This window comes from Canis lupus, chromosome 6, assembly GCF_003254725.2.
Source record: "Canis lupus dingo isolate Sandy chromosome 6, ASM325472v2, whole genome shotgun sequence".
Lineage (NCBI taxonomy): Eukaryota > Metazoa > Chordata > Mammalia > Carnivora > Canidae > Canis > Canis lupus.
This window is the reverse complement of record NC_064248.1, coordinates 72,055,970-72,081,990: the sequence shown is the minus strand read 5'-3', so window position 1 is coordinate 72,081,990 and position 26,021 is coordinate 72,055,970. Positions and strand designations below refer to the sequence as shown.

Here is a 26,021-nt window from a genome sequence, read left to right as displayed (position 1 = left end):
ACTTACCAAACTGACCCTCCTTTGCTTGTTCCTAGAACCATAACCACTCTGTGTCACCTGTACTAATCCAGTGGTCAAGCTCAAATTCTTTCTTAACCTAACCAATTTTACTTTATTTAATAATGTATCTTGTCCTGTGAATAGCAAGATAAAATGTAAAAGTTCCAATTTGAATGATATTGTGAAAATGGTAAGTATCATCAGAAGTTCGAGCTCATTGTAAAGCATCTTGAAAAAACTGGGAACAAAATTGGACAGATGCAAAAACATAGATGACAATTTACGTAAGGAAAACATGGAGCAAACAGGTAAAAATAAACAAGGAGACTGGAGACTAAACCAGCTGAAGCATACTGTTTATAACAGAATAATGAGCAAAATACATTGAAAAGATAAAATGAAATAAAATGCTAAAAGGCTCATCAATTACTGAAATCTACAGCCTCTATTATGCTCTTTCATTTTTCATCTGGAAACCTTCCTACATTTTCTTGTCATCTGTCTATGATATTTCACTATCAGAACAAGTTTAGTCTGGTGGCTATAAGATTTCACTATTTACTCTCTTCTTTATATCATAAATAAAGCAATTAAATAACCATCATAACATGTGGTCACCCACTATCCTATACAAAAGTTTGAATAACAAATGTAACTTACTAATTCTAAGAAACTTCACAGGTATAAAGGCACAAATGATATTAAAAGGCACAGAGAGACTACTGCTTGCCAAATAATCATTGTCAGCACTCAAGTGAAAATTAAAATGTTCATCAACAGCCCTACCCAACTTTACTTTCCACGAATCCTCTCATAAATCTCTTAGTATATATAGTGAGGATAGCTTCCTTTCTATTCACATACCTGCCAAGCTGATTCTTACCTCCACAGCTTTGACAATATATTTTCTAAATGTTTTCCTTGATCTTTTTTGACATTCAGTTTTTTATATGGTCCACCACACACCGGATGCTTAATTATATAGACATGTTGGTCATTATTCTATTACCTCATCTAAATAACAAATTCTTAATGAACAAAAGAAACTCCATTCTTCATTTCCCTAAGGCATGCTAAGGTGGAAAATGAAAGCATTAAAGAACATAAAAATTTGAAATTTGAAACAAGTTTTAACACTCCTAAAAGGTATCTATATTGATACTTATTTGTATATATAAACTTATGTATGTATCTATTGCCTTAAAGTATGGAGGCAAAGCTGATTTTATGATTATAAAGGTCATGAAATCTGCACCAAACCATATAGTTTATCAGTGGAATAAATCAGTGTCCTTAGTATGAAAAAACAGCAATTGTTTCTAAGGGCTTTGAAGATTCTTTCCATTTGTCAACTCTCAGAAACGTGCTCTCCGTATCAGCTCTCCATATCTGATTTTCTATCTATGCATGAATATTAAAATTGCAGACTTTCAAAATGCTTGGAAGTAAACAATATAACATTTGTACACATGGGAGGAGTTTGCATGTTGATTAGTTTTTGAGTCTAATGATATAAAACACAAATTTTAGGGTAATAGATTTTAACCTTAATTGTAACATTATTCAAACTATATTATTGAAGATTCTTAGGATACTGGACTTTTTTCTTCAGTAACATTTTATTTAAATAACAAGAACTTTGCAATGCCAAGTGATTGTGTGGGGGTAGACATATAGATCAATAGAATAGAACTTAGAGTCCAGAAATAAGCCCTTGCGTATGGTCAATTGAGTTCTGACAAGGATACCAATATAATTCAATAGAAGGACGAGGTTTTTTTTTTTTTTTTTCAAAGAATGGTGCTGTACAACTGCATATACACATATAAAATAATGATGTGCGATTCCTAATTCATACAATATAATGAATAACTTAAGATTAATTGTAGGCTTAAATAGAAGAGATAAAATTATAAAGCTCTTAGAAAAACACATAGAAATATTTAAGATCTTGGTTCAAATAATTGTTTCTTATTTGCACGGAAAATATAAGTGATAAAGGAAAAAAGAGATCAATTTTATCAAAATTAAAAGCTTTTGTGTTTCAAAGGATATCATTAAAAATGTCAAAGACAATCTAATAATGGGAAAAAATATTTTCAAATCATATATAAGAGACTTTTATCAAGAATATATAAGGGAAAATATAATATATAAGGAATTCTTATAACTCAACAATAAAAAGAACCATATAAAATGATGAAAGTATTTGAATAGATAGTACTCCAGAAAAGATATACAAATGGCCAATAAATACATAAAAAGGTCCTCATTATAATTAGTTATTGGGAAATACAAATTTAAACCACAGTGATGTACCACCTCATACCCACCAGGCTGGTTCTAATCAAAAATACAAATAATAACAAGTGTTGATGAGGATTTGGAGAAAGTAGAACTCTCATACATAGATGATATGAATATAAAATGATACAATTGCTATGGAAAACTGTTTGGTACTTTCTCAAAAAATTAAATGTAGAATTACCTTATTATCCCCCTGTAACTCCACCAGGTTATCTAGCCAAGAAAACTGAAAAATATGTCCAGACAAATATTGGTATATGGATGCTCATAGTTGCATTATTAGTAATATCCATATATTGGAAGCAACCCAATTAATGAATAGATTACTAAATGTGGCACAGTCACACAATAAAATATTATTCAGCCATAAAATTAATGAAATATTGATACATGTTTCCTCATAGATGATGGAAACATTATGCTAAGTGAAAGAAGCCAGACACAAAAGACTACACATTTTATTATTCCATTTATACTAAATGCCTGGAATAAGCAAAGTCATAGATATAAAAGATAGATTAATGGTTGCCAGGGTCCATAAGGACAACTGCTAATGGTATGGGATTTCATTTTGGGGTAATGAAAATGTTCTGGAATTAGATAATGGTAATGATTGCAACAGTCTGTGAATATACTAAAAACCATTGAATCGAATACTTCAAAAGGATGAACTTTGGGTTATACGAATTATATCTCAGTGGAGATGTTATAAAAAATATTGTAGAGTTGACAATGCAGTTTCAGTAGTGCTTGTCAGAGTTATAATGAAATGTCAAATATTTGAAGTACACCAAATAATTAATATAATTAAAAGAGACCTGAGAAAAATCATTAAAATTTTTTCAGGTGATTTTAGGATTCAAGTTTAAAAAAAAAAAAAACTGTAACAATTTTAGTGTTTATGATAATTTCACAATGTAAGCAAAAAAACCAATTAAATATGCAGATTATTTTTTAGCATTTGAAAACTGAAGCAGAAAAATAACAAAATGTGTGTAAAACAATAAATTTATCATTAACTATAGCACTTGGAACTTTCATTTGAAATTAACAAGATTTTAATATATTTTCTCTCTTTTTTGCATCATAAATATGAACTGTTTAGCATCATCTATGGAGTCATAACAAATCAAGTTTCAAGTTAGATTACTTAGAACAAACAGGAACCTACAAAAAATATATTTAAAAAACTGAAATAAAATGCTATTAGAACTTGTAAAAAAAAGGACTGATAATTATTAGACAATTAATATTCCTGAAAATACAGATTAATTACTGCCAAATCTCAGAAAGTAATAAAAAACATAGAGACTGCTCATGGTAGTGGTAAGAAGAAGCACTGTATAATAATGTTACACTTAAAATTATATTTTAAAATCAATATAAAGTAAAACAGACTTGATATTTAAAATATATTTTAAAAAAGATGGTTATCAGGTCAAAGGAAAATGTACAAGTTACTTAATAATAGAAAATATGGAGTCAAAACATCCATGTCCAGCATCAGTAGGATATAAACTTGGGCCAATTCTGAAGTTCAAGAAAGCCAGATGAAATATTTTTTTAAAGTCTTTGAAAAACAGGAAATATTTATCAATAAAATTTGGATTGGTCAAGTCGAAATTTAAGAGAAGGCAAGATCCTAGAGTGGTAAGCTCAACACTCAAAACTGCTTTTACTCTAATATCTGTAGATCAGGAAGAAACAACTTATAAGCTAAACTATACATTTGATGGCTCAGGAGGTCAGGAGTCAAAAATCAAAGCCCATGTCCACCCAAGGAGAGGTACTGCCCACATTCAAACTCAAAGGCTATACCGTGGGATATAGGTGAACAGTCCTAACATGTAACAAAACTTGGATAATCCATAAAATCTCCAGTTTTGAACTTTCAGGTGGCCCAATATTGATGGCAATCCTTAGTGCCTGGTGACATCAAATGAAAATACTTGAAGAACATAAACGCCAGCCAGTTTTTTGCTTTTTATAAAATTAGGCTTCCCCTATGAGTCAGTTGCCCAAAAAGATGGAGAAACTGAATAATGAAGAGAGAGAGCCAAGCTTAAGGGTACTGCATAGATTTCTTGCCTCTCCAGAAAATGCTTCAGGCAGAAACACTCATTGTAGTGCATGGAAATGTCTTTTTTACGCAGAGCAAAAGATTATATCCAAATTATATATTTTAACAAAAGGAAGTCTATGGATATGTACACAAACACAATTGCATTTTCTGTTAAAATTCAGTAATTGTCATTTGTTCCCCAGCTGGTTCTAAAAGGTCAGGCAGGGTAGCATATAGTTCTCTAACTGGCTCTAGAAGGTCAGGATAGCCTGCCGATTTGTGAATGTTCTATGTGAAAGTTGAGCTGGAGCTATGATTATGAAAAACATAATTCTCAGTAATAAAAAGGATGGATACTTCATTGAGAAATATTAATAAAGTAATTTGTATTTATATGCGTATTCATATTTGTCTTGTGACTCCTAGGAGATAAAATTATTGTATATTATTTATATTAAGGCTTTTATGTATGGGAATGGGACCAACAGAACTGACATTTTTAAGTGCGTGTTAAAAGATGCCAATACAGTTATCATCTGCAATAATTTAAAATTTAAAAAATTTAATAATTTTTTCCTAGATTTCTATCTGTCTCAGGTTTAAGTCATTTAATTTTCCTTTATTCACTTCAATGCACCAAAGTGTTTGTTGAGCAATATTATCAGTACTTTATTGTTCCTATCTCTTTACCTTTTCCAGATGTGTTATGCTATTAGGTGAATCCTCTGCTCAATTCTCTTTTTCCTACTGACCTTAGCAACTCCCAAAGTTTTCACCTCAGATTATATATTAAACTAGTGTCCACTTGCTGCTTTTCAAAATTAATCCTGAAATTGCTAGGTTTCAAATCTTTCCTATCTTCATCTTATGGTGCTAAGCGCAATAAACAGTCATAGGTTGATTTTTCTAGAAAGGAGATACCGAGACAGAGTTAAGTATTCAAGAGGTTTACTGGGAAGCAACATCTGTTAAAGGAAAATGGAGGAAGTGGATTAATCGGAGAAAGCCAAACTTTCTGCCAATCACCCTTGAACTCTGAAGCAAAGTCTGTCTGTCTGAAAATCCTACACTGAGCAGAAATGGCCAGGTCCTTGCAACATTGCCGTACTCAATAATTGGCTGGAATTTTCCTAGAGAAAATAGTGTGACCTCTGCTTGAAAGCAGATCTGAACCCTGAAAAAAACCTAAAAGCTGGAGCTCTCAGCTAATGACACTCCTTGCATCTGAGCAACCACAATTATCCTTGCATGTTTCTGTCCTTATTCATCTGGTTCCAAATCTTCTCTCTTTATTCTCAGTAAAATCTTTGATTAAAGGGGACATGCTTTATTTATTTTATTTTTACTGTCAATGATGAGCAGAGAAAATGATATCTAAAAAGCATACATAAATACCTGTAAAACTTTATTAAATGACTAAATTTAGCCTCCTAAGTGCTAACAAAGCCATTAAGCTATAGTTTCACTTTTGAAGCATTATTATTGCTTCTTTGGACCCCAAAAGAGGGCTGAATGAAGCTTAAATTAAATTACCCTTAGCCATGGGCAGCCCTAGTATCTGTCTTTATACATCCTTCTAATATATCATACTTCCACCTACCACTAAAAGCCACTATTTCCAAGAAGTCTTAATACTCAGGACAACTCCATCTCCTTCAGTCAGACCCATGAGATATATGCAACTGACTAAAATAGATTTGAATTTGTATATTCCCGGCAGTTACACACTTTATATAATCAGTCCCTATTCAGGGAGTTTTTCTAGCTCTCTTTCCTTTCTCCCTAAAAGTTCCAGCATAGAACCTGTTTGATTATAATGTTTTAAGGCTTTAGAATTTGTTTCAGTGCTAAGGACATTGTAAATATTCAAAAAATACTCATTTGAAATGAACTGAATTGCTGAATGGGCCCCAAAATGACAGATAATGACAAAGGACAATTTTAAAAGAATGTTCACAAAGCTTTTTTTGGGGGGAATATATAAGCTGTAACAACATGACAGGAACACACTGAGAATAAAGGTCCATTTCCAGTATAAGAAAGCAATCTTATTTCACAAAACAGCGAAATTTAAAAATAAAATACCTATCCCTAAGTTTCTTTTTAACATCCCACATAGTTAAAATGAGGTAACCAAATCCACATCTCCTGAATCTAAGATCAACCCTCCCTATATTTTCCTTTTTTTTTCTCCTTATATTTTCTATATGGTGTCATCTACTGTTAAACTAGACAGAGAGCAAAAGTGAATTCAATATTTCTTGGCTTGTAATATGATTAATATTCTGATTATTCTCTCCCCTTACTCCCATATTTACCTAAGTTTAAAGTAGGCGCACACATACACCACAAGTCCTCAAACATGATTAGTTATTTGGATTTATAAAATTAGGGCAAACTCATATTTCTGTCTTTCCACGTGCGGTGTGTTCTGCACAACCCCAGGGAATATCATCTACATAGACTGTGAGTAAATACACTTGTACACTGCACAGTAACCTTGATTAAGTGGAGCCCTTTTCCTTCCTCTTACTCACATAGGCCATGTGATAAATCATCTCACTTCTTTAATTGTCAAAAGACAACTACAGCTCACCAAAGATATACAGGTGGCAGGTAAACATGAAAATATGTTTAGCACCACATGGCATTAGGGAACTGCAAGTTAAAGCAACAATATATTATTAAATATCTATTAGAATAGCCAAAGTCTAGAACACCAGCTAGCAAAGTTATGGGGCAACAGGATCTCTCATCCACTGCTGGTACAGCCACTTTTTAAGACAGTTTGCAGCTTTCTTACAAAACTATATATATTCAGGACACCTGGGTGGCTCAGCAGTTGGGTGTCTGTCTTGGGCTCAGGGTGTAATCCCAGTTCAGGGATTGAGTCCCACATCTGGATCCTGTGAGGAGCCTGCTTCTCCCTCTGCTGTGTCTCAACCTCTCTCTGTGTCTCTCATGAATGAATAAATCTTAAAAAAAAAAAAAACAACTAGATATATTCTTATCATATAATACAGCAATCATGCTCCACTGTGTTTACCTAAACAATCTGAAAATTTATGTCCATACAAAATCCTGCACATGGACGATTATAGCAATTATGTTCATAATTTCCAAAACTTGGAAGTAACCAAGATGTCCTTCAATAGATAAATGGATAAACTGTAATATATCCAGGCAATGAAATAGTGTTTAGTGTTAAGAGGAAATGAGTTATTAAGCCATGAAGAGATGGACAAAACTTAAATGCATATTACTAAGTGAAAGAAGGTAATATGAAAAGTCTCTATATATCTTTAAGAAAATATATTTAATAATAATGGAGACCATTAATAGGACTGTATTTGAAGACTGTTTCTATTTTGTTTTACAAAAAATGGCATTCAATATGGCATGTATATATCATCCATCTTAGTTATGAGAAAAATAAAATTTGGAAGCAAGGAAAAAAATTTAAAAATATTCAAAAATTCAAACAAATCAGCATTTTAAAGCAAATCTTACTTTAGAAGAGATGACTGTCATATTAGATTATGTCCAATGTTTCTAGGAATCATACAGGGACATAAAGGAAGATATGAACATTCAAAGTATTAAAAGTGGTTCCAAGTAAGAAATCCCTTCCAGAGAAATTGAATTGGATTGCTTTATTGACCCCCCTCCTCATTTTGTTGCTAACTAGGGAAAACATATGGACCCTCTCCAGAAAATGAGTCAAGATAAAAGGTATGTAATGCCAAATTTCATGCTTCAAGAAGGGAAAGTGTTGCTCAAGTTCTAAGAAAAAAAAAGATCACAATTTTAGGAGGTAAGTTGTCAAAGATTGAGATCTACAAGATACATTTGTTCTTTCTTTCCAAGAGGTTGAAACAGTTAAGGTTCCCAGCCATCATTTATTTTTAACCTCTTAGATGCTTTCTCTCCTTCCTAACAACATATGACTAAACCAGCTTATGCAAGCTTCAGATGTAAAGGTGTGAGGAGGGAAAAGAGCAGCTAGACTGCCTCTGAGATAAATATATTGCAAATTGCTTTCCTCTCCTGCAAATCGCTTTTTCCTTTTCACTACAATGGGTGTGACTTTCTCTCATACTATATCTCCTCTAAAATTCATGTTTGCAAGATAAGAAATAAGTGAAACAATAATACAAAGTCAACAAAACATAAATAATGAAGAATATCTCATAGTCTAGCCCAGGTTACTAAAATTTTGCAATGGACTTTCAGGCCAACACCCCAGTTAGAAACTGCTTTGTTTGCTATTACTCCCTGTATATACATCTTCCACAATAACCTTGGAGGAAAAGGGTTGATTATGTCAAAGAAAATTTCAAATATTCTTCGGTGTCCCAGCAAAATTCATCTAATAGTATCAAAACTTCCCTAAAATCCATTATAATAATATATGTCTCCCTAAAACTTGATCTAATTGACCACCATGATTCTGTATCTATTTTCCTCCTTTGCAAGAGGAACAATCACCATCTGACCATGTAAACCATGGATAAATAATGTCCCTTGCAATTATTCCAGATCCTCAACTTCCTCTGATTCATTTTTTTTTTCATCAGATTCCTTACTCATGAATTCTGACTTTTGGTTCTATATCCCCTTTAAAAGCTTAAGTGTGCACTGTAATTTCTGGATATTTATATGGACCTCTGGCTTTACTGCTCAGCCTTTCTTACATAAATGTAACTTGAACTCAGTCCTCTGGCTCTTTCCATTTTAGGTTACCATGAATATGGAAAATATTATGCCTTTTAGACTAAGTGCATTTAATCTCCAAACAGGAAAAGACAGACACTAATTATTTACCTAATTACTAAAATTTTGATTCTACTCTTGACTAATCCTCTCCATTACTTTACTCATAGCAGTTTTTAAAATGAACTCCTAGTATTAAATACTGATACTTTATTATCTCCCCCCTTTACCCTACTCTTAAACTTTTAAAACATTTTTTGATCCTAGGTTCTCTTAGGCACTCTATGGCATCACTTGTTCTCACCATAGTTTCTAAATAACCAAGCACCAAGTTTCTAATGACTAGATATGTAAGTCACAAACATAACAAATGAATAGTACACCAAGTTAGTGAACTAAATAGGAGACTCCAAATGAAACCACTAGAAGATGGAACAACAATTTAATACAGAAGAAGTAAAGATTCAAAGGTGAATTTTACAATTAAGGATCATTTCAATTACTCTAAGAAACTGAGCTCAAGACACCTTCTATAATGCTTTATGAATAGTAGCTATAAACAGTGAAGAAGCATAGAAAAATGTACACATTTATAGAATATGAAAGAATAGTTAACATAGTGATGTGGTTAGTAGAGTTATCAATAATATTAAAGAGCTTTAGAAAACTCCTTATACCAAATATATTTTCCAAAATTTCTTAACTTTCAAAAAATTTTCAAAGATTTGACAATGATATATTCTATGTAACTTCATAGATAACAAATAAAATACCTCCACAATATGAACATTTTATTCCTGTTTATAGTAGTCACTTGCCATAATACAACATATATCCATATATGTATATAAGATTTTGCATATGGATATATAGCTATGTATATGTACATATATCTGTATATGAGAGTGCAAGTATTTTATAAATATATAAATATATATATCCAAATTAGTTATCAATTGGATATGTACCATATACAATATTCAGTGAAAGTCTGCACTGCATAAAGCACATTTAAAAAGCAAGTAACATGCCTAAATCAGTGCATTTATATTCCACATAGAGGGCCTAAAGATACTTCACATGGACTTTATAATTTTATAGAACATAATATCATCTAGATAAAATTAATACAGTTGGTACTGCATGATAATGAAGAAGTTTTTAATAGGATACCTCTGCCTTTTAAACCTATGTTGTTGTTTTTTTATCCAATGGATAATTTTTGTGGATTTTGAGGGCTTGAATATATTCCTGTACTATTTCTAGAATACATGTCCTCAATAACATTGAAATCAGACTAATGACAGTCTGGACCTACTACACTCCTTTCTAACTGTGTTAATATAATGGAAAGACTTGCAGTGCAAGGTATTTAGAAACAGGTCCACGTGTGAAAGTTTATTTATCACAAACTGTTTCACATATTATTATAAGTTTTCTCTAGTTAATTATACTGCATAATCAAGTCTTCATTTCTACCAGTATCTAACATCCAAATTAAAAAAAAAAAAAAAAAAAAACAACTCTAAGGATAAAAAAAGCACAAACTCTGGAGTCAGAATATCTGGAGTTAAGTCTTAGCAATGCCCCTCAACTGTGTGACTTTTGGTAAGTCAGTTAACCCATCAGAACATTAGTTTTCCTTATTTATAAAAATGAGAAATACCTATCTTGTAGTGTTGTGGAAAATAAATTACAGAACACATGCAAAATATCTAGCACAGTGCCTTATACATAGTAGGCATTCAATTAATAAAAGTTTTATTTTTTATGTGTCCTCAAAACAATACATACTTTAGCATAAGATATTGAATGAATACTATGCTATATATAGTATTATCAGTCTTTAGTAAACTAGTTTTTTTATGTTTTCAGCTACTACAAAGAGACTTTTATATTACAATTAAAAGCTACTTGTAATAATTGATATAAGAAAAAATATATACAAAGCATAAATTATAAAATGGTTATGAGAATAATATACCAAAAAAGAATAATATACCACATAAATTATATTTGTACTTTTATAACTTTTCTTTCATTGAGAAAATCTCAGAATATTAACAATGTAATGGAAAATATTTAAAAGAGAATGAAGAAACTTTTATTAAAGCTACATAAATTGTAATTAGAGTATCTTAAATTTAAAAAAAAATTAACGTAATAAAATAATTATACTTACATGTTTCCAATGTGTAAGTATTCCTGTTTTATTAGTTTCAGGCTGAAAAAAGAGATCCTTAAAGAGCCTGTCTTCATATCCTTTCTGTATATAAATCCATTTTGTTTCACATTCACTAATAAATTTCTCCTGAGGTTTTTTACACAACAACAAGGGGCTGAAGAAAAGGAAGGGGGAATTGTCATTTAGTTTTTTGCCATAAAGAAAAGAAAAAATGACTCATGAATTTACTTATACTTCTGAAAACATAGTAAATTTAATGTAATATTAGTTTCCATATTACTACTATATAAAACTTCTTAGGCACTAAGATTTGCTCATCATCATTCATCAAGGGATGAATGAGTACTGAGATATCTCTGGTGATATGAATCCATAAACAATTCTGCATTTATGTCTGGCTATGTGTTTTATAATATAATGGCAAGGAGAACATGACTAAATTATCTACAGAAACATAAGGTGGCCAGGATGAGCTCTTGATTTTTCTGCTCCAGTGAAGAAGTAACTTTTTATATTCACCTAGAAAAATTACCTTAGAGCAGTACTATCCAATGTAATATAACATATGCCATAAAATAATTGTAAATTGTCTACTAGCCACACTAAAAGATGTAAAAGAAATAGATGAGATTAATTTTAATAGTTCCATTTAACCCAATATATCCAAAATATTATCTGTAAATGGCATCAACAAACTAGTATCAAACTTAATTACAAAACACTAAATATGGGTCGCCTGGGTGGCTCAGTCAGTTAAGCATGTAATTCTTGATTTCAGCTCAGGTCATGATCCCAGGGTTGTGAGATCAAGCCCGTTGTTGGGCTGCATGTTGAGAGTGGAGACTGCTTAACAGAGGAGTCAGTAACATTCATTTGTGTGATGAAATAGTAAAGTCATTTGAATTAAAATGAGGAACCAAGTAGGAGGATTACAGTTGTCCTTGTTATTAACTAGCAGATCTAAAATAAAATTAATAAAAGAAAGCATTTTTTTTTCCATTTTTCAGATTTTTAAAGTTGGCTTTATCTATTCATTTCTTCATTCAAAATATTTTCATTGATGTTCTACAAATTAGGGTAAGTAAGATACAGTAAGAGATTAAACTTATAATGACTTCAATAAGAGAGAAGTTTACTTTTCTCCCATGATGACCAGTGTTAGCTGGTGGGGCAGATTTGCTCTATAAAAATCATTAAATCTTGCCTCACCATTTTCAGATACACTGTCAGCCATGCATATAACTGAGGCATTCCAGCCCTTGGGAATGGAAAAATGTGAAAACTAAGGGAATGTAATTATCATTTAAGCACTTCAAGCTTCAGTTGTACTTATTACTTTTGATCACTTAAAAATATAACAAAAATATAGTCATAGGAACACACATAGCTGCAAATAAAACAGGTTAATAAAATCTCTAGTGATCATCCAACTGCCAAAAGAAGAAAATAATAAGAGATTAAAAAAAGTAGGGGATCCCTGGGTGGCGCAGCGGTTTGGCGCCTGCCTTTGGCCCAGGGCGCGATCCTGGAGACCCAGGATCGAATCCCACGTCGGGCTCCCGGTGCATGGAGCCTGCTTCTCCCTCTGCCTATGTCTCTGCCTCTCTCTCTCTCTCTGTGACTATCATAAATAAATAAAAAAAAAAATTAAAAAAAAAAAAAAGTATTATTCTGAAGTGACCAATGTGTGCTCTGTGAAGAGAAGAAAGTCCCTAATTCCATGAAGCTTATATTCTTTTATAAGTAGAGATAGATAATACAGAACTAAAACACTAGAGACATGAATGAACTGCTTTTCATGTAGGCTAGATTGGGATAGTATTACTGAGAAAATACCATGGGAATCTCGGGAAAAAAACAAACAAAAATTCTAGAAAAGCAAACAGCAGGTACAAAAGGCCAGGCAGGAGTATGCTCAAGAAGGTAAGAATATACTTGACATGTTTGGAAAACAGGGAGCAGGTCACTGGGATGGACACTCATGGCTGAGTTTTGAGAAAAGTAGTAGCTTTGAATAGAATCATATTGGGGATATAATTTCTAGAATACAGTTATCAGGGGTTCTTTGGATCCTTTCCCCAGTGAAACAACCATTTAAAATGTCTGTAAATTGTCCTATGGGAATACAGCAAATAAATAAGTAAACATTTATTCAATAAAATATATTAAATCTCAGTAAGAATAGTGAGACAATGATGAATTTTTTTTATTTTTTTTTATTTATTTTTTTTTATTTATGATAGTCACAGAGAGAGAGAGAGAGAGAGGCAGAGACACAGGCAGAGGGAGAAGCAGGCTCCATGCACCGGGAGCCTGACGTGGGATTCGATCCCGGGTCTCCAGGATCGCGCCCTGGGCCAAAGGCAGGCACCAAACCTCTGCGCCACCCAGGGATCCCGACAATGATGAATTTAAACAACTTACCCTCTCTTTTCTTTTCCCCTCCTCAACCCAAATTTAACCTAACAGAAGTTCCACTCCAAAAAGGCAAAGACAATAAAACACAGGATCCCTTCCCTGCTTGGTATCAGTTGAGGGCCACAGTATAGTTCCAAGAAATACCTTAGCCTGGATCCATGTTTTAGATAATCTATTTCAAGCAAGAATATCTGAGAGATCTTGGGTTCTCTCCCTCCTCTCAGAACCCACTTATGAGCCAGAAACTCCAGCCCAGGTGCAATAGGTAGAGATTAATTTAACTCTCATGGCCCTTGGCCTCAACAAGTGATAAGCAATTAAAAACGTAGCTCTAGAAAAATAGAAAGCTAAATCATAAACCATCTTGAATTTTACCAGAGAGAACATGGAGAAGAGATAGCTAAGAAGAGTCCTTCTGAGATCTGAACAAACTCCAAAAACTGGTCTCAAAGATTATTTTTGTAAGGAGCTCAATTCTAAAAGATCACACTATGGAGCAATTAATTTCCCAGGGAATGGTTGACAACAATAGAGTAGTCAGCTGGCAATTAGTGAAAGCTAATAATAGTTGTGATATCAAAGGAGTTCAGAGCAACTTAATAGAGAAGTCAGAAAAAGAGAAACGCAAAGAGAATACTGTTAAATCACTATTATTCCAAGGGTGACTGCACTTGGCTAAAGGTTTGCCCTCTAAGGAGCAATATCAGAATCTATTCAATACAGAGGAAATAAAGTTTAGTAAAATAGTCTATCCAACTTATTAAACAAATAAATAAATCCTGGTTAAGGATATTATATCAAGGGTGGTTACAATACACCATTTAAAATGTCCAATTTTCGGGATCCCTGGGTGGCGCAGCGGTTTAGCGCCTGCCTTTGGCCCAGGGCGTGATCCTGGAGACCCAGGATCGAATCCCACGTTGGGCTCCCGGTGCATGGAGCCTGCTTCTCCCTCTGCCTGTGTCTCTGACTCTCTCTCTCTCACTGTGTGCCTATCATAAATTAAAAAAATAAATAAATAAATAAATCTTTAAAAAAAAAATAAAATAAAAAAAATAAAATGTCCAATTTTCAGCCAAAAAATCATGAGACAAAGAAACACAAGAGTATAACCAAAGAGTAGCCCTTTGAAACTGCCTTTGAAAGGGCATAAATCACAGATACAACAGATAAATACTCAAGGCAACTACTGCAAATACGTTTAAAGGAAATAAACCTCAAATAAATAAAGAAAGGTATAATGGCAGAGTCTTTTCAAATAAAGATTATCAATAAAGACATAGAAATCATAAAACTAAACCAAATGGAAATTCTTCAGTTGAAAAGTATAGTAACCAAAATAAAAATTATGCCATAGTAGTTCAATAATACATTTGAATTGAAAGAAGAAAAAAAATCAGAAAATTTGAAGAGATTGATAAAGATTATGCTTATAAACAGAAAATAATTAAGGCAAAAGTACAGATGCACAAAAAATGTGGGGTCCAATTAAGTCAACCAACATATGAATCATGGGACTTACCAGAGCAGAGGAGAGAAAGAAAAGAGAAAAAATATTAAAAGTGTTAAAACATTCTGCTATCTGATGAAAAATATTAATTTACACATCCAAGAGCTCAAAAAAAAAGTTTAAGTAGAATAAACACATAACACATCAAGACACATCATAGTAAAATAGTTGAAATCCAAAATCAAAGGGAAAAATCTGAAACAGCAGAAGAAAAAGCCTAGTCATGCACAAGGGAACCCAAATAAGATAAACTGCAGACTTATTACAAGAAACAATGGAGGTCATCAGGCAATAGTATGTCATACTCAAAGTACTAAAAAAGAAGAGAAAAATCTTTCAAACAAGAATTTTATATTCATCAAAACTATCTTTCAAAATGGAAAGTGAAAAGAGGTAACATCACTAAGATGATGACATATGTCATTCCTGACCTTGCTCTCCCACACAGGAACAATTCAACACCATTTGTGGAAAAAACACCATTGAGAAAATCCTAGAATAAAGCTGAAGCACATCCCTCAAGGCACCACAGAGACCAAGACCTAATGCAGTAGAAGGTAAAAGGAATGTCACACATGGACAGCAACCCTCCTCCTTCAGGCCACTGCAGCACCACACTGAGAGATGTCCCCTGAGCTTACAGCTCTTCCAGTGGGAAAAGAGAACCCAGGGGTGACATCCAGCTCCCACAGAGCTGTGGGTCATTTTGTGGAAGCTCATACTCTGGTCTCACTCTGTGGGGACTACAGAGGAATCTGTGATGCTCAACCACAGGGAATCTGACTGTAACAAAGCAGAATGGGACCAGCACCGGGATCTCAGTAGACTGAAGTCCTCCCTGCAAAGCCCAAGCAGTAGTCTCAGTGTTTCTGTTTATCTGTAGAACTTAATCAGTGGAAGAATGTGATCAAGGAACATGGAAGGCTGCAGGTCTCCCTGGTTCAGGTAGTCAAACAAGGAGATCTGCTGGCCCTGGAGCCTGGTAGGCCACTATCCAGGAGCTGAGTTATCACCCTATCCCTTTAGGGCATGGCTCCTAGCATCACCTGACAGGAAGGGGAGAACAGCAATGCTCAACCTGAGAGGTAGGTAGACAGAGCTGATCACCCCCAAAGCAAACATAGCACCAGGTATAGAGGGTCCCTCTGCTTTGTCCAGTCAAGGGACTTAATTCATAGCTTTACCACTGTACTATAGCTTCTGGTCCCTCCCAATGGGGAAGCTTATTTAGGAAAATTTGGGAGTTACCTAAAATGGTCTACCCACAGGAAAGCTGAGTCATAGTCCCATCTGCTGCCAAGCATGATCCCTGGCCCCCTTTGACAAGAAGGGCTGGGAAGAATAGCCAGGAGCTGCTGTGTAACCCAGCAAAAATGAGTGGCAGGCAGGTAGAGCTGATTCCCCCAGGGGAAAGCCAAGGGTCCTGTTCAGCCAGGGAACTTGCGGCATGGGGCAGTTTGAGTCAAGGCCACAAACCACGAGCCTTACTAGCCTGGGAACTGCTTCTCCTACTGCACCTAGGCAAGGAAACTAATCTGTACTCATTGCTGAATATTGGTGTCAGCCTGTCGAGCCAGAGTCTTACCAGAGCACACAGGAAGCTCTGTAGCCCATCCAATAGCTATGCTCATAGTGGCACTTGAACAAGAGTACAGTCCACAGCTCTCCCTGTCTGCAGAGCAAGACTGGTGGCCACACCAGACTAGGACATTCAGTCACAGAAATAATGAGATGTGCAGGCCTTGATTCCCGTCCTGCTGTCCTGCTAGGGTAAAGAAACTAAATCAAAGCTTCATCTACTATTTAATATACTCCCAAATCCCAAGCATCTAATAAATCTAACCAGAGTCTAATCCAGGCAACCACAGAGCCCACACTACAATCACCTAGGCAAACCAAGTGAGAAACCAAGCCAGCAGTCCTATCTAGCTCTTCTTAGCCAGGGGTACACCCTCAGAGCTTGAATAGCTGCCTCACCAAAAATAGACTCTAACTGGGGGAACAACCTGCCCAAGGATATTATCAGCAGACACAACTAGACACCCAAACTGAGCTGTCTGGAGAAGCGTCTCTGTCAAAATGAACCTATAAAGTCTGGAAAAGGAGATTGTTTAACCAAATATGCAGATACCAATGTAAAGAATGAAAGATGACAAAAATCAAGTAAATATAACACCACCAATGGAAACTAATAAAGCTTCCAATAACTGGCCCTAAAGAAATAGAGATCTATGAAGTGTCAGACAAACAATGCAGCCATTAAAGGGCCTACAATGCACACTCACCAACCTGTGGCCTGGTGCAGAAGTAATCCTTTGAGAACCACCAAGACTTTGGGTGAAAGACTCATTTCTGAATTGTACAGCATTGGTCTAGGAAGCAGGAACTCTTGGATTACACTACAGAGTCAGAGGAGTGGGTGACATGTTCCTGCTGTCTCCATCTTGCAGAAGCTGGAGGGTACCATCTTTTTGTTCCCCCCTCTCCTGTGAGTGCCCCCATTATGCTCCAGCTAATGGACAGTTTCGTGCGTGCTCTCCTTCTGCCTTACCAAAGCCAGCAGGTGACGTCTTTTTTTTTTCCCTTTCTTTTTATTACCTTTTCTCCTTTCTTTTTATTATGTTTCTTTTTATTACATTTCTTTTCTTCTTTCTATTTCTTTCCTATTTTGCTGGATGACATCTTTGTATTTCCTTCTATGGCACTCCAGAATACCAGTATATTCCAGAGGAGAGCTTCTACATATATCTGGTGCCCCAGTTTTTATATCTAGTGACCTGGTTTTTATAGCTGCCCTTAATCACCTGGCTATGGAGACAAAGGCAGACTTTAGTTCTTGGGTCCCATTGGACTATTACAATTGGAGAGAAAATTCTTGGCAGACTACAAATCCCAGGGCACTGAACAGATAGCACATTGAAACATACTGCCCTTCTCTCTGAGAGAGGCCATTTCCTCCCCCAAGAGATTTGGCCTGAGGGGCAAGTTTTTAGTTTGGCACATTTATAGGGACCTATGGAGGTGTTCTCAAAGAAATAAGGCCAATGGATATAAGTGTTGCACTCTTCCTCTGCTTCAGTCCACCTAGCTAAATATCTTCTAATAACACATTTATGCCCAAATTTTTGCAGCTGCTAGCAGGGGACAGCTCTATATTGACGGGTTCTGGTAACAAATAGAGCTTATACCTATGGCTCCCACAGAAATGTAACTAATGGAGAAAAAGTTCTTAAACCGCTACCATACCCAGGATATAGCACAGAGCAATAGATACAGGAGTTCAATCTTTCTGTTAAAGAGACCTATTAGCTTCAGGCTACAGCTTCTGCCTGAGAGCCAGGCTTCTATTTAAACATACATCTAAGGACTAACTGTAAACATTTCCTGAAACATTGGAGGATGGGCACTAATTTCATGCATTTTCCCTCTACCATGCTCTCCTACAGCACTGGCATCTCTCAAAGAAAGCTCTTACCTGCTAGCATCCTGGTTTTTATGGCTGCTGTTCAGGGGATACTCCTTGATCACCAGGCTCTAGTGGCTGAGGGTGGAGAGGGGTGGGAAAGGAGCTTGTGTTCCTGGGTCCCACAAGACTGTAACAATCAAAGACCATTCTTGGCAGATTACCACTCACAGGACACTAAATGGACAATAGACAGAAACACATCCCCAGACTTTCTATGAATGAGACCTACTTGCTAGTCCTGGAGTTTCAGACATAAGGGCAGACTACAGTTTTGGCACACGTGCACACACACACACACACACACACACACACACATCTAAAGGCCATGGAAGTACTCTTAGGGAATATAGGCTGAGTTATGCCATCTTTGCATTCTTCCTCTGACTCACAGATATCTCCCAGAAAGGAACTTGTACACTCATCTGGAGGCAATATTATTGTCAATGCTACCCAGGGACATATCCAGATCGCCTGTTTCAAGGGCCCAGCAGAGCTTATGATTGCAGTCCCATAGTACAGCATATTTTTGCACTCTAAAAGCTACTGTCTGAGGGTCTAGCTTCCAATCAGCCTTAATCTAGGTGCTGAATGAAATTCTCCCCTTTGGGACACTGACTGGTCTTGGAACACACTCAATTATTAGGAGCTATTAAAAATAAAATAGATTCTTTGGACAATCATAAAGGTTTGAAAGACAATCAAGAGCTAGGACAATGTTGGAAAGTATGATTAATCTCCCACACAAGATCAGCCCTTCAAGAGTAGGAGAGGTAGCTATTTCATCTAATACATAGAAAGCAACACTGAGAGTCAAGCAAAAGGTAGAAACAGAGGAATACATTACAAATGAAAGAATAAGAGAAAACATCTGGGTGAGAATAAGGGGAAGAAACTTTAATAAAATGGAGATAAGTAATTTACCTAACAGAGTTCAGAGAGTTTGTCACAAAGATGCTCATTAAACTCAGGAGAGAAATGATTAACACAATGACAGCTTCAACAAATAGAAAATATAAGAAAGTTCCAATCAGAAGAAATAAAGAACTACACTGAAAAATATACTAGAGAGATTCCATAACAGACTAGATGAAGCAGAAGAAAGAATCAATGAATCCAAACACAGTGTAGAGGAACTCATCCAATAAGAACAGCAAAAATAAAAAATAAAAAAAGTAAATACAGACTGATGAATATATGGGACAATGTCAAACAGACAAACTTTTGCATTACAGAAATCTCACAGGAAGGGAAAAAGGAAGGGGTAAAATGATTTTTGAAGACATAATGGTTGAAACTTCCCTAATCTGGAGAAAGAAACATATTTCCAGATCCAGGACTCACAAGAACTCCAACTAAGATAAAATCAGAGACCTCTACCAAGACACATATCATAATAAAACTGTCAAGGTTAAAAACAAGACATTTTAAAAGCAGTAAAAGAGAAGCAACTTGGCATGTATATAAGGGAATCCTCATAACACTATCAGCAGATTTTTCAGCAGAAACTTTACAAGCCAGAAGAGAGTGGTATGATATATTCAAAGTGCTAAAAGTAGAAAATTCTTAACTGAAATACTCTACCCAACATATATCATCCAGAATTAAAAGAGAAACATATATCATTCAGAATTAAAAGAGAAATAGAGAATTTTCTAGAGAAACAAAGACTAAAGGAATCTATCACCACTAAAGTTGCCTTACAAAAAATTCTTAAAGGTACTTCTATATGCTGAAAATAATGGAAATTAATTAGCAACAACAAAACTACAACAAAAACATAAAAGGACAGCTCTCAGTTGTAAAGGTAAATGTGAAGTAAAGGTAGTAGATTAATCACTTATACAGCTAGTATGGGTTAAAAGACAAAAGGGTAAAAATAGGGGTAACCGTACTAATTATTTACGGAATGAACAAAATAAAAATGCAAAATGTGACAATAAAAACAAAGTGTTGGGGAGGAGAAGAGTAAAATGTAGGATTTAAAATTCCTTGAAACTTAAATTATCAACTTAAATTATTTTAAGTTGTTATATTTAAGCCTCATGGTAACCACCAAGCAAATAACTAATGAGAAACAAATCTAAACATATCACAAAACAAAGTCATCACATCACACCAAAAAGGAAAAGAGCAAGAGAAGAAACAAAACTACAAAACAAAATAAAACAAAACAAAAAACCCCTACCAAGACAATTAACAAAAAATAAATAAATAAATAAATAAAATAATTAACAAAATGTCAGTAAGTACATGAGTATCAATAATTAATTTAAATGTAAATTATCCAAAAGACATAGAATAGCAGAATGGATTCTTTTGTAAGAGACAAACAGCTTGAGAGCAAATGGATAAGAAGATATTTCAAGCAAATGGGAACAATAACAAAAAAGGATAGCTATACCTATATCAGACAAAATAGTCTTTAAACTTAAAATGGTATGAAACGACAAAGAAGGTCATTGTATAATGATAAAGAAATCAATACAACAAAAAGATATATCAATTATAAGTACTGCCCCAAAGTGGAGCACCTAAATACATAAAGCAAAAAATAACAGTTAAAAGAAAAGATAAACAGCAATACAGCAATAGTTGGGAGCTTTAATGCTCCACTCTCAACTTGGATAGATAGATCAATTCAAATAAAGAATCAGTAAGGAAGCAGTGGATTTGAATGTTAGAGACCAAATAGAATTAACAGACAAATACAAAATGTTCTATTTGACAACAGTGGAATACACATTCTTCTTTTGTGCACATAAAACATTTTCTAGGATAGATCATATGTGTTAGGCTACAGAATAAATCTTAATAGTTGAAGAAAATTGAAATTATAACAAGTAACTACTTTCATCACAATGGTGTAACTAAAAATCAGTAACAAAAGGACAACTAGAAAATTCATAAGTATATGGAAATTAATAACACTCTCCCAAACAACAATTGTTCCAAGGAAAAAGTTAAAAGGAAAATTTTAAAAAGTTTTTTAAGATAAATCAAAATAGAAACACAACATACCAAAATTTATGGGATGCAGCAAAAGCAGTATTAAGAGGGTAGTGCATAGCAATAAATGCCTATATTAAGAAGCAAAGAAATGTCTCTAATAAATTACTTCTTTATCTTAAGGTACTACCAAAAAAAAAAAAAAAAAGAGCAAACTGAGCACACAGTTAGCAGAAGGGTAAAAATAATAAACATCAGAGCAGAAATAAATGAAATAGAGAACAGGAAAACAATAGAAAAGATAACCAAACTTAGAGTTTTTTTTTTAAAGATAAATAAAATTGACGATTTTTTACTTAGAAAAACCATGTGATAGAGAAGACCCAAATCAACAAAATTATAACTGTAAAAAAGGATATTACAATTAATACCACAGAAATACTAAAAGGATCATAAAAGATTACTAAGAACAACTATTTGCCAACTAAGTGGACAACCTGGAAGAAATGGAGAAAATTTTAGAAATCTACAAACTACCAAGACTGAATCAGGAACATACAGAAAGTCTGAATAGACCAATTACTAATAACAAGATACAGTCAGTATCAAAAAATCTCCTAAGGAGGAAAAGACCACGATCAAATGTCAACCCAGGTGGCTTTCATCAAACATTTAAAGAAGAATCAACACCAATTCTTCTCAAACCAGATACGAACTTGAATCCATAGGGAAAAAAATGAAGAGAACCAGAAATGTGATAAACAGGACTATTAATATAACAAATTCAATGAATATATATGTGACGTTCTTTCTTCACTCAGTTCCTTTAAAGTGCAAGACATATTATAAAGGGATGATTGTAATAATGTACTGTTGGGTTTGTAACATACAAAAATGTATAATAGTATGAAAAGGAGGAAAAAAAAATACATCCATAGAAGTAACATTTTATATCTCACTGGACAAGTCTGTATATATAGGAAGTAAATAAATTAAGGTATATTTTAAGTCCGGGGGGGGGGAAGCAATAACTAAATATATACAATTAAAACATCATTAAAGGAATGGTAAAAGAAACAATAACTAAATGTATACAATTAAAACATCATTAAAGGGAATGTAAATGTTACACTATAAAATATTCACTTAATGCAAAAAAGTAGTAACAGAGAGGGTGAAGAATAAAATGATATGAGATATATTCGTGTACACTGTTAATATTTAGGTTTATTTCAAATAATCTTATGTTGGTATTTTTTTGTTCTTGATAGTTTAGATTATGAAATATATATGCTTATTTTATATATAATTTTCATTTTTAATACAGTCTCTTTTGTAAAACTACTCATGGCACAGCACAGTATGATCAGCAGGAGGACCACAGCTCCCAGCTTCTCCCAGACAAAGGAAAGGGTCAGTTCACATGTCCAGTGCTCTCAACTTTTCAGATAGGACTCTCCAGAGGACTGGCTTCTGTTTTGCCTGTCTAGGAGTCGAGCCACTTGGAGGAGAATGGAGACACTGGCTTGGGCTGGTAAACCATCATTTCACCTCCCTGGCTCAGTACAGAGGAAGCAGAGGGAAATCAGAGTTGCCTAACACTGCCACAGTTTTTCTTGGGGCCGCCCAAACAACTGGCTTCTGACTTGCCTATATTCAAGTGCTGACAAGACTTGTCATAACCTTGCTGCCTGGGGAATGTGAGAACAGAGACAAAGGTCTGGGCTGGCAGTCACCATATATCCCATCCCAGTTCTACACAAAGCAAGTAAATAAAATCTCTATTCTCAGCTTCTTTTTGGAGTGGGAAAGAGTTGGACATCTGATCATACAACTTGTCTATGGCTGGGGAACTGACTTAAGTTGCATTTGTTTTTTTTTTTTTTTGCATTTGTATACTAATGGGACCTGACACATCCTAGACACCTAGGGGAGAACACAGAAAGCAGGTTAATAATTTTGAAGGTTTGAGAGGCCACCAGAAACTCTGGCAGGCTGACTGGTGGGGGTATTCTCCTGTATGAGGCTACTCCATAGTAACTGGGAGATGTACTTGTTGTGTCAAAGGTGCAGAAAGCAACACAGAGTCAAGGAAAATGAAGAATCAGGTAAAGATGCTTCAAACAAAGGAACAAGATGTACCTTCAGAAACTGACCTTAATGAAAAGAATTACCTGATGCAGAATTCAGGATAAATGTCATAAAGATGTTCACCGAGAGCAAAAGAACAATGCTGGAGCAGAATAAGAATTTCAACATAAAGGTAGGAGGGAAAAGGAAATAAAACAGCAAATAAAAATCATAGAGATCAAGAACACAAACACTAAATAAAAAAAAATTCACTAGAGTGGTTAAAAAATAGACCACATTCAGCAAAAGACAAGATCAGCAAACTCAAAGACAACTCATTGAAAGTAATTTAGTAAGAGAAACAACAACAACAAAAAGAATGAAAAAGGGTGAAGAAAGATTCAGGGACTCATGGAATACCAAAATACAGACTAAAATATGCATTATAGAGGTCCCAGAAAGAGAAGAGAGAGAAAACATATCAGAAAGTGTGTTCAAAGAAATAATGGCTGAACACTTTCTAAATCTAGGGAAGAAAATGAGTATCTGAAACCAAGAAACCTAATTAGAATTGAAGTAAAACTATCTCTCTTCTCAGATAATATGATCTTAGATATAAACACATCTTAAAGACTCTTACAACAAAAATTTAGAATAAACACATTCAGCAAAGTTGCAAAACACAAAATCAACATACAAAAAAATCAATGTTTTCATACACTAATGACAAACTATCTGAAAATTAAATTGCAACACAACCCCATTTACAATTACAACAAAAAGTAAAATCCAGAAATAAGCTTAATGGAGGAGGTGAAATACTTGTATATCAAAAACTTAAAACATGGATGAAAGACAAATACTGTACGATTTCACTAATATGTAGAATTTACGAAACAAAAGAAGCAAAGGGAGAACAAAAGAGAGAGACAAACCAAGAAATAGACTCTTAAGTATAGAAAACAATTTAATGGGTTACCAGAGGGGAGGTGGGTGGGGAGGTAGGTTAAATAGTTAATGGGGAGTATACTTGTGATGAGCACTGGATGTCAAATGGAAGTATTGAATCACTATGTTATACACCTGAAACTAATATTACATTGCACATTAACTAACTAGAATTTAAAAGAAATACAATGATAAGTAAAAAAAAGAAACATTGAAAGAAATTAAAGAAGACACAAACAAATGGAGAGCCAACTTGTGTTTATGGGCTGTAAGATTAATATCAAAATGTCCACACTATCCAGCGTGCTTATAGATTCAATACAGTCCTTATCAATGCACCAATGGATTTTTTTACAGAAATACAAAAAAAAAAAAAAAAACACTATATGGAACCATAAAAGACCACAAATAGCCACATCAGTCTTGAAAAAGAATAACAGAAATACACTATAAAGTTATACCCATCAAAATAGTATAGTACTTGACTATGACTGACAAAAAGAACAAAGGAACCCTACAGAGAGACTAGAAGCAAACCTACATGTACACGGTCAATTTTCTTTGACAAGGATTCTAAGAATACACAAAGGGGAAAGAACAGTTTCTTCAAAAAATGATGTTGGGAAAAGTGAATATCTGCATGTGAAAGGATGAAATTGGAATCTTATGCCACACAATATATAAAAAATCAACTCAAAGTGTTTTAAAGATTTCAATGTGAAACCTGAAAACGTAAAATTACTAAAAGAAAATATAGGAAAAACTTTCATGACATTAGTCCTGCCAATGATTTCACGTATATGAGACCAAAAGCACAGGAAACAGAAGCAAAAAATAGACAAATGGGAATACATTAAATTAAAAAGCTTCTGCACAACAAAGGAAACAGCTAAGTGAGTGAAAAGGCAACCTCCTGTATGGGAAAAATGTTTGTGAACATCTCTCTGATAAGGAGTTAATTTCCAAAATATATGAGGAACTCCTATAACTCAATACTAAACCACAAAAAGCAGAATAACAACAACAGCAAAAACTAACAACCATTTATTAAAAATCGGCTAAGGACTGGAACAGAGATTTCCCAAAGAAGACATACAAATGGCCAATAGATATATGAAAAATTTCTCAACATCTCTAAGGATCAGGTAAATGCAAATAAAAACCACAATGAGATAGCTATTATTAAGCAAAGCAAAACAAAAATGAAAACCAGTAGGGGCAAGTGGCATAACTGAAATCCTGCACACCACTGATGAGAATACAAAAATAGTGCAGCAGCCACCACAGAAAATGGTATGGAAGTTTTTTTTTTTTTTTTTTTTAATGAAAAATAGATCTACCAGAGGCCCAGCAATCTCACATCTGAGTATCGAAAAGAACTGAAATCAGGACCTCA

The 26,021-nt window shown here is 34.3% G+C and overlaps 1 protein-coding gene across 4 annotated transcripts in view; it reads right to left on the bottom strand.

The window, feature by feature from the left end:
* The window catches only part of LRRIQ3 (leucine rich repeats and IQ motif containing 3), a 173,781-nt gene that overhangs the window by 68,412 nt on the left and 79,348 nt on the right, over positions 1–26,021 (bottom strand). For all 4 annotated transcript variants that reach the window (XM_025417980.3, XM_049111795.1, XM_025417982.3 and 1 more), the window contains exon 5: positions 11,265–11,421. In XM_025417980.3, the coding sequence (XP_025273765.1) occupies positions 11,265–11,421 (157 nt within the window). The remainder of the gene's footprint in view (positions 1–11,264; positions 11,422–26,021) is intronic.